This window comes from Gavialis gangeticus, unplaced genomic scaffold (genome assembly GCF_001723915.1).
Source record: "Gavialis gangeticus isolate Ggan-Ray unplaced genomic scaffold, GavGan_comp1, whole genome shotgun sequence".
Classification (NCBI taxonomy): domain Eukaryota; kingdom Metazoa; phylum Chordata; order Crocodylia; family Gavialidae; genus Gavialis; species Gavialis gangeticus.
In genome coordinates this window covers 100,368,044-100,376,895 of record NW_017729031.1, presented here as the reverse complement: position 1 = coordinate 100,376,895, position 8,852 = coordinate 100,368,044, and the positions used below count along the sequence as shown (strand labels likewise).

The 8,852-nt window shown below is 42.6% G+C and overlaps 1 protein-coding gene across 1 annotated transcript in view; it reads right to left on the bottom strand.

The window, feature by feature from the left end:
* Nucleotides 1-8,554, bottom strand: part of CUNH2orf80 (chromosome unknown C2orf80 homolog) — a 26,317-nt gene extending 17,763 nt beyond the window's left edge. Inside the window, exons 1-5 of the mRNA XM_019522895.1 lie at nt 8,541-8,554; nt 7,799-7,880; nt 5,113-5,195; nt 4,872-4,959; nt 4,163-4,240 (exon numbers count right to left, since the gene is read on the bottom strand). Of these exons, the coding sequence (XP_019378440.1) occupies nt 4,163-4,240; nt 4,872-4,959; nt 5,113-5,195; nt 7,799-7,880; nt 8,541-8,554 (345 nt within the window). The remainder of the gene's footprint in view (nt 1-4,162; nt 4,241-4,871; nt 4,960-5,112; nt 5,196-7,798; nt 7,881-8,540) is intronic.
* Nucleotides 8,555-8,852: the final 298 nt, after the last annotated feature.

The following is an 8,852-nucleotide window of genomic DNA, read 5'->3' as shown; positions in this document are numbered from 1 at the left end:
GTAGGGTGGGGAGGGTATGGAGTATGTGAGGGGGGATGTGGGCCCCCACCATAAGCCCGCCCCCCCACCATGGCACACAGCCACTGCAGGAGGTGGTGGGCCCTTAGGGTGCTCATGGCCCACAGCAGGCAGAGTGGCTCCAGCTGAGTCCCAGGAACTGCACGTTGCGGCACAGAGCCAGCCTGGCCCAGCCCACTGGCACCTTTGAGCCAGGCCAGGCTAGCTCTATGTCAGCACATGGGGCTCCCAGCACTGCAGGCAGGAGTCGCATGCCATCAGGTCAGGCCTGGCCAGGCTGGCTCTGTGCCTCCACATGGGGCTTTCAGCACTCTGGTGGGGAGCTGCACATGGAGGCATAAAGCCAGCCTGGCCCGGCCCAAAGGCACATGGCTCCCAGCTGCAGTGCCAGGAGCCCCACATGCTGGCATGGAGCTAGTCTGGGTTGGCATGAAGGCATACACTCCTGGCTGCAGTGCCAGAAGTCCCACGTGCTGGCACGAAGCCAGCCTGGCCCAGTCCAATGGCATGTGGTTCCCAGAAGGAGTGTTGGGAACTGCATGTGGCAGCACAGAGCCTGCCCGGCCTGATCATGTGTGGCTCCCTGCAGCTCCCAGCTGGAGTGCCAGAAGCCATTGAAAGTTGCATGCTGTTGGGCTGGGATGACTCCATGGGCGGCTCCCAGCTGCAGTGCAAGGAGCCCCACAGAGGCAGAGGCACAGAGCTGGCCCTGTCCAATGGCACGCAACGTCTGAAAGCCCATACCTCCCACCGGCTTTCAGAGGGACAGCTGCAGGCCAGTAATAATTGTCTTTTGGAGGGGCCCCGTGGGCTGGATAGAATCATAGAAAGCTAGGGTTGGAAGGGACCTCAGGAGGTCATCTACTCCAACCCCCTGCTCAAAGCAGGACCATCCTGAACTAGATTATCCCACCCAAAGCTTTGTCTAGCTAGGTCTTAAAAACCTCCAAGGATGGAGCTTCCACTACTTCTCTGGGTAACCTGTTCCAGTGTTTTACTACCCTCCTAATGAGAAAATTCTTCCTAATATTTAACCTAAACTTCCCTTGTTGCAACTTGAGACCATTGCTCCTTGTTCTGTCATCTGCCACCACTGCAAACAGTCCAGCTCCATCCTCTTTCGAACTTCCCTTCAGGTACTTCAAGGCTACTGTTAAGTCCCATCTCCGTCTTCTCTTCCCTAGAATAAGTAAGCCCAGTTTCCTCAGTCTTTCCTCATAAGTCATGTGTCCCAGCCCACTCACCATTTTTGTTGCCCTCTACTGGACTCTCTCCAATTTCTCTACATCCTTTCTGTAATGGGGTGCGAAAAACTGGTAACAGTACTCCAGATGTGGCCTCACCAGTGCTGAATAGAGGGGAATAATCACTTCCCTTGACCTACTGGCAACACACCTACCCATGCAGCCCAGTATGCTGTTAGCCTTCTTGGAAACAAGAGCACACTGGTGGATCATATTCAGCTTATTGTCCACTGTAATCCCCAGGTCCTTTTCTGCAGAGCTGCTGCCCAGGCAGTCAGCCCCCAGCCTGTATTGGTGTATGGGATTGTTCTGTCCTAAGTGCAGGACTTTGCATTTGTCCTTGGTGAACCTCATGAGATTCCTTTTGGCCCAATTCTCCAATTTGTCTAGGTCACTCTGAATCCTAGCCCTACCCTCCAGTGTGTCTACTACTCCCCCCAGCTTGGTGTCATCTGCAAACTTGCAGAGGGAGTGCTCTATGCCATCTTCCCGGGAGTGCTCTATGCCATCTTCCCGGTGGCTTGGTGGACTGGACCTGGTCCGCAGGCTGTATTTTGCCTGCCCCTGCATTTAGGTGTTATCTGTCCACTTCCATACTGGAAGAGTCATTTACTAAAGGCAAATAGGTTATTACCTGCTGCCCCACCACCGTAATGGCATGGCATAGCAATAGTCATCTACTGTATATATTTACTGTGATCTAGCTTCATGTCTGTCCATTCCTGATCCTCCTGTAATTCATGTGTAAATTTTACTGTAGTTCATGTATTGTTTTTCCATTTCCAATGATGCCATCTGGTTCAAAATTATGTGGAGTGGAATCTTTTCTGAACAAAAGTCAGAGGAAGACAAATGCCTTCACAAGACTCACTAGTTGGAATGCTGTGCAAGGTCCTGTCTATTCTAGAGCTAGCTTTTCCAGGCATATTATTGATCTTATTCACCTAACTAAGAACAAAATACTATCTTTGGAGACTTTGGTAATCAATCAAGCACTCATAGCCAACAAGATACAGTGCAGCAGGTCTGTGCATTTACTCCAAGATTTAATTTAATATTTTACTTGATTGATAAGCAGAGAATCTGAGTCCACCACTGAGGCACTCCTGCACAACAGGATAAGGAATTCTGACTAGACCTGCTCCTTGTGGCATTTTAACTTTGTAGCTATTATTTGTTTATCTGTATTTTGCAGCTTGCAGGGTTGTCCATATCATCACTGAGGAAAAATAATGAGGCAACATTTTCAAAACATTTGGCCATTTTAAAAAACATAGGCTGCCTACAGCAAAGCTACCAGACCAAGGAATGCAAACTGTTAGGCTTGATTCTGCCAAGTGTTTAGTAATCTGCCCCAAAACCAGTAACACACTTTGTTATGAATCTTCCGAAGCATATAAATGGTGTCATTGCACTAATCTAAGTACAAAGCATTTGCCAGTGCAACTAGAACCCCCTAGCAAAGGCACAACTAACAATCGCAAAAAAGTGCTTTTTTGCTGATGTGAGACTGCATTTACATGGGGGAGAGGTATGCTGAAAGAGCTGTGTCAGTTAGGGGGTATGATTTTCTTTTTTAAATCTATTGTGACAATACTTTGTCTTATAGATCTGGCCATTGATGTCAGTGGAATTACTCACATGCTTAAAGTTAAACACATCCTTAAATTCTTTGCTGGATTGCAACCAGGGAGTTTTGTGCTTGGCTGGAGCAAGCCTTTTCAGACTAGAGATCAGAACTGTGATTGGTTCTGGAACATGATCTCTTTGGTCACTACTCTGCCATACCTCAAAGTCCACATCTACCTTCTAAATGCCCTCTATATCCTCCCACTTCACATTAGTCCTTATCAGCATTTAAGGCAAAAAACAATCCATGAAGAAGACTCATCTATGAAAGATCTGCAGACTCCATGCAAGAGGGAAGTGGTCTGAAGAACTGTAGGAAGAACCAGGCCAAAGATGAAGCACTGCAGACATGGGAAGAAGTCTGTTACTAAGAATATAAGAAAGTAGATCTGAAATGGTAACTGTATTTTTCTTTCTTTCTTTTTTTAAAAAACCTCTTTAGTAGCTGCCTGGAACAGAGTGAGTGGCTTTCTAGAACAGAGTGTGGGTGATAGGATTTTACTCCTGGAATCCAGCAAGATTCCAGGAAGAGACTGCCCTTTCACATAAACCCATATTACTGGTATATCTCCAGCAAACACAAAGTGAGGTCACTGAAGTAGAAAAGAGCTAGTGGCATCTTCAAAGCAATGTGGTCTATCTTACTGCATGTTCATGGATGTTTGTAATGCACTGCATAAAGCTTATCAATGTGATACTGTGTTAATTCTCCTCCACCTTTTCTGCCAGAGTCACCACTGTTCTAATACAGGACAAGCAGTATAAACAACAGCTGTTAGTGGTACAGACCCAGAGGATGACCTCCAAGCAACTAGATCAAGAAAACTCTATGATCTTGCCAGTATTTAATATGTGATAGATATGTAAAGGATGGTAGGAAAGCTTGTTGAATTAAACCCATTTTATTTCATTAAAAAGAAATAAATGGCATTGGTAAACTGTCATTTAATAGAAGTTGTATTATAGTAGCACAAAATCAGTAACTAAAGTCAAGACCCTACTGCTAGGTGATTATATACATGCACAGGGGCGATGGTAAACTTATTGGAACCTTTTCAATTTATCTAAATAGAATGAGGGTGGGAGGACAAGTGACTAGCCCAATTCTGAGTAGGTAAGCACCAGAGCTAGGAATAGCAGCCAGGTCATCATACTCCTACTCTAGTGCCCTAACCACTGGAGTACACTGCTGGTGATTTTTTTTAGCTCTCAACTCAGTTCTTTCACTGTGATCTTTATAAAAGATACTAACACATCAGCAAACAACTCACTTTTTCAGAGTGCTGCCAGCGTGTGGCTGAGGGTGCAGTGCTGTAAATCTCAAAGATCTCTTCAATAGGGATGCTGTTCTGTGAAAACAGAAGAGGGTTTAGCTCTTGGAGAGGTTTTCTTTTCTTTTCTTTTCTTTTCTTTGTTTTTTTTTAAATAAAATCCAACTGATGCCCCATCTCAGTGAGATCCAGAAAAATTTTGACTTCTTCAGTATCATCATGTGCTCAATATGACATGCCTTTCTAGTCTTGCTAATGTAGCTAAGATGTTCCTTGTGCTATTTGTTCCTATTATCTCTTATTATAGAAAAGATACAGTGAACAAAGCAGAGTCAGATCTAATCATATGCCTAAAATACATCATTAAATAGATAGCAAGAAAAGCCCAGTAGAAGAGCATTCTGCTAAACGGGATCTAACACCAGTCTGTGTTAGATGAAGCTATCATTACCACTGATATTTTTCTTTGTTATTTTTAATGTCAGAAGGTCTTTATAAGATAAGAAATTCACCTACCTATTCTGTATCAGGCTTTCTATTTTTTGTTTTGCATTTACCACATCTCAGATTAATAGTATTTTTTAAAAAATACAATGCATGCTGTATGTAAATTAACTATCAAACAATACATGGCACATGTAATATAATTGAATTAAACTGGGAAGCTGTTGTAGAACAAAAGATTTTGCAACCATGATCACTTCCTTACCATTAATATTCCAGCATATGAAGATAAAATCATAGCTTCTCTCTCAATTCGGTTGGGATACATGTATCTCCTGTGAACTGGTAAATTCCTGTGCAGGATAATCAGGGGAATGTCAATAAACAGTTAGTCTGATTTATTTAATCAGTGATAGATACTGGACCTGAATCATAACTTCATTACTGCAGTTTCACACTAGTGTAATACCGATGCAGGAACTTGGCCCTAGCCTTTTCATACTTACCTTTTCCCTTTTGTCGAAGGAATTTTGTTTTCTGACTCATTTAGCCATAGTAGAGCAACATTGATGGCTAAGTCGTAATGAGCCTGAAAATAGAAAAGAACCTTAAATGTAACAACATGCAGTAAAATGTGAAATACAATCACATGCTGGGTGTACTCGTCAGGTGACCCCCTTACCCCCAAACTCTGTCTCTTGTGGTACCTTATTGTTGGGAGGTTGGAAAGGCACCATAAATTACCTCCAAAATAGGACATGTGTCTTAAATTAAGCATGCCTGCATGCAGATATGTTTGGGTATGTATCAGATTTATATCAGTATGAGCAATAGCATGAAACTAGGAGTCATGAGAGACAGAACTGAGTGCAGAATTCAGCTATGATTTACTTGGCAAACATCTGGCAGTTACTTAATTTCTTTGCCTTGCTTTTCCTGGCTATAAAATGCAAGTAAAATAGATCTTTTTCACAGGTGGGTTCTGAGGTTGATCTGTTAATGATGTGAGAAGCACTTTCAGATCCATGGATGCAGAAGGCTGTATGACCCCAATTCAGCATGGCATTTAAACATGAGCTTAACTTTTTTGATTTTGGCATGATTTAAGCACATGAGCAAAGTTAAGCATGTGCTTCACTGAAGCAAGGCTGCAAACACAACTTTACAATATGAAACTTTATTATGGCATCATATCATAAAGTTAACATAATTAGGCCACCATCTTGCCAAGAGTATCCTTTGGCAGTGTCTGACATCTAAGGAAAACCCTTTTCAGTGCAATGAGCTGTAAAAGGCTGCAAACTGCCCATGTTTATATTTTATAATGTTAAACTTTCACTCACGCTCTGGAGCCATTAGCCACACCTAAGAATGGTCATATTCACTCAAATAGTGCTGCACCCAGCAAGCCCATACTGGCTGAACACAGGGCAGTGTTTAAAGGACACTGCCAGGATGAAAATCTAAATACTGTGTTCCTGCCACAGTCACAAACAGCATCTACTGTTATTATAATAAAAAAAAAAAGTTAGCAAAATCATCTCATTTTCCAATGTGTTTGCTTTGTACAGCACCATGCCATGAAGAAAGGGGTAGCCCATAGCTACAGTGCATCAGGAACAGGCTACAGAGCAAAACTATGACTCAGAGGAATCATAACTGAGTCCTGCTTATCCCTTGCTCATGTGGAAAGAAAACTGAGCCCTCCCTCTCTGACACAGTTACCTCCCCATCTCTGCTGCCTCATACAGTACACTATCAGTTCTTTGAACATATTCCCTTTGAAACCTGCCCTGGACAACTTAATATTCTTTACCTAACTATGCTATAGATCAGGGGTTCCCAATGTTTATGTGCCCAAGGGCACATTAGAATTTAAAAGAAAAAGCAGTGGGTGCCAGTATGACAGCATTTTTTGTTGGAATAATGATTTTTACTGATCGTGAAAATGCACACGGGCACCTGAATAAACCTTGGGGGGCGCCATGGCCCCCACGGGCACTGTGCTGGGAACCGCTGCTATAGATGTTGGACTTTGGTCCATTTCCCTTGTTCAGAATATCCTAAGATGGCCTTAATGAAAGTTTATAGGCCTATAAAGTAGTCACTATCTTGGGTTTTACCACCATCCATAATTTCTGGATTGCTCAGTTCCACAGTCCCAAATTAACAAACAATCCTGGAAAGGATGAACCTAAACTCAGATGAAAAGTCAGGCCTCAGTCCTGCAATTAGCTTTTTGTGAGTGGATTCCTACATCCATAGAGAGTTGCTACAACAAAATTTCTAAAAACATTTTCAGAGAAGTCTGTAAAATTATGAATATTCTTCATCTACAAATGTATCTGTACTAAAGGTGAGATCCTAGCCCCACTGAAGTCAATAGGAGTTTTTTCACTGACATTAACAGGGCCAGAATTTTACCCTGAGCTAGCATAGTGTACTTATTTGTCTTCTGAGTACTTCACAAACATGACTGAACTACTCTCATCCCATGAATGTAAGGGCAATTTCATAATTTAATGATAGATGGGACAATTTATGATCATCTAGTCTGATCTCCACTATCACTCTATGCTAAAGCATGTTACCCAGTAATTCCTGCATCAAGACAAAGTAGTAGATAAATAAATCCTCGGTTGTGGATATAATTTGGGAAAGGAGTTACTGGCCCTGTTTGTGCTATTAAGGGTGTATCTACATGCATGACTAAATTTAATGTGCATTAAGTGATTTTTGGCAGCTGTCTACACATGCAGGGACTTGGCCCTAAAGTTAGTGCCAAGTCCCCGCAGCCCTGCCATGTGCCCCTAGTGGCTTGGAAGACCCAGCACTAAAATGAATGCTGGGTTGCATCTACACACGCATTAATGAGATTTAACTAATCGCGCCTAAATTTGATACCTGCACTTGCCTCAAACTTAGATTATTCATCTTAAATTTTCCTTAGCTTTCCCATCTAGGTTACCCCTATGTACCACTGAAAGTCAGCTGAATGTTGGCTTTGAAGCTGTTACCCTGGCTTATTAAATACAACTGATCCCAAGATATTTTCTTTCCTCTAAATAAAAGTTTTTTGTTTCCAAATATTAATACTAAGCTATTTAACTGCACTAAATTAGGCACCCTTCAGATATCTCATTAACCCAGGAATAAAGAATGCAGGATTAGAATAAGGAGACATCTGGTTACCATGTCATCTAGAAAGGTAGGCTGCCTTCTTCCTTTTGGGTCAAACTCAATTTCCTGAAGTCTGATGCCAACATAATCTCCCCTTAAAGCAAGAGAGCACCTTTGAATTACAAGCAGTTGTAGGTAATCTAGTGCAAGAGAGGACGGAGCAGAAATATCTTAAAAGCTAGTATAAAATTAGACCTTTTTATTGCAATTCCAGGCCCATGGATTTACCAAGGAGTCCAGCTGAAGCTGTGAAAGCCTGCTGTGAAAAGCCTCCTTATTTTTGCTTTTGTGGCACTTTCAGCTGCCTTAATTCCTCAGAGAGTTAGAAGTAAAAGGAGAAAGGCAAGTGCAAGCAAAGTGTTAAAAATAAAGTCCTACTTGGGATTGCTTCTTTTAGGTCCTGGTTTTACTGCAGTAAATGCAACAAGAGCACAGCAGGGATTTCACTGTAAAACCACCAGCCTGAAAGTGTTGTTCCATTTATTCTTGGTTTTCTTTTTCATGAAGGGCCTGATTCTATAACCTGTTGCTCAGACTTCATAGTACTTACTCATGGAAGAAGCCCTAGTAAAGTCAAGTGTGGGACTCATACTGAACATAATAGAAGCTAAATTAAACCCTGAAAAAGCTGTCTATTGGATGGAGCCCAGTATACTTTAGATATACAAATACAACACTATCCTGCATGAGGTACAGGGGCAGACTTGTTCACATAGCAGTAATACCTGGCTGGACCATACAGGGAGGTTCATACCATATGCTATCCATAAGGACTCTCTCTTCCTTCCTCCACTGACAGAATAAGTTCAGAAAGGAAAGGCTAAGGATATATGTATGTTATCCTTTTATATGTGTGTGTGTACATCTACATGTGCCATTAATGTGCAGCAATAAACTCCGGGGCTTATTGCTTCAGAGTGTAATGCTCCCAGGTATGTGTTTAATGCCTGGAATTACAGTACATTGAGCTGGGACAGAGCAGCTCTGGCTGGCAGGGGCCCCAAGGGGTCAGCCTGCCAGCCTGGGGCAGCCCCCTGCCCAGCTCAACATGCTACAGAGGGGCTGG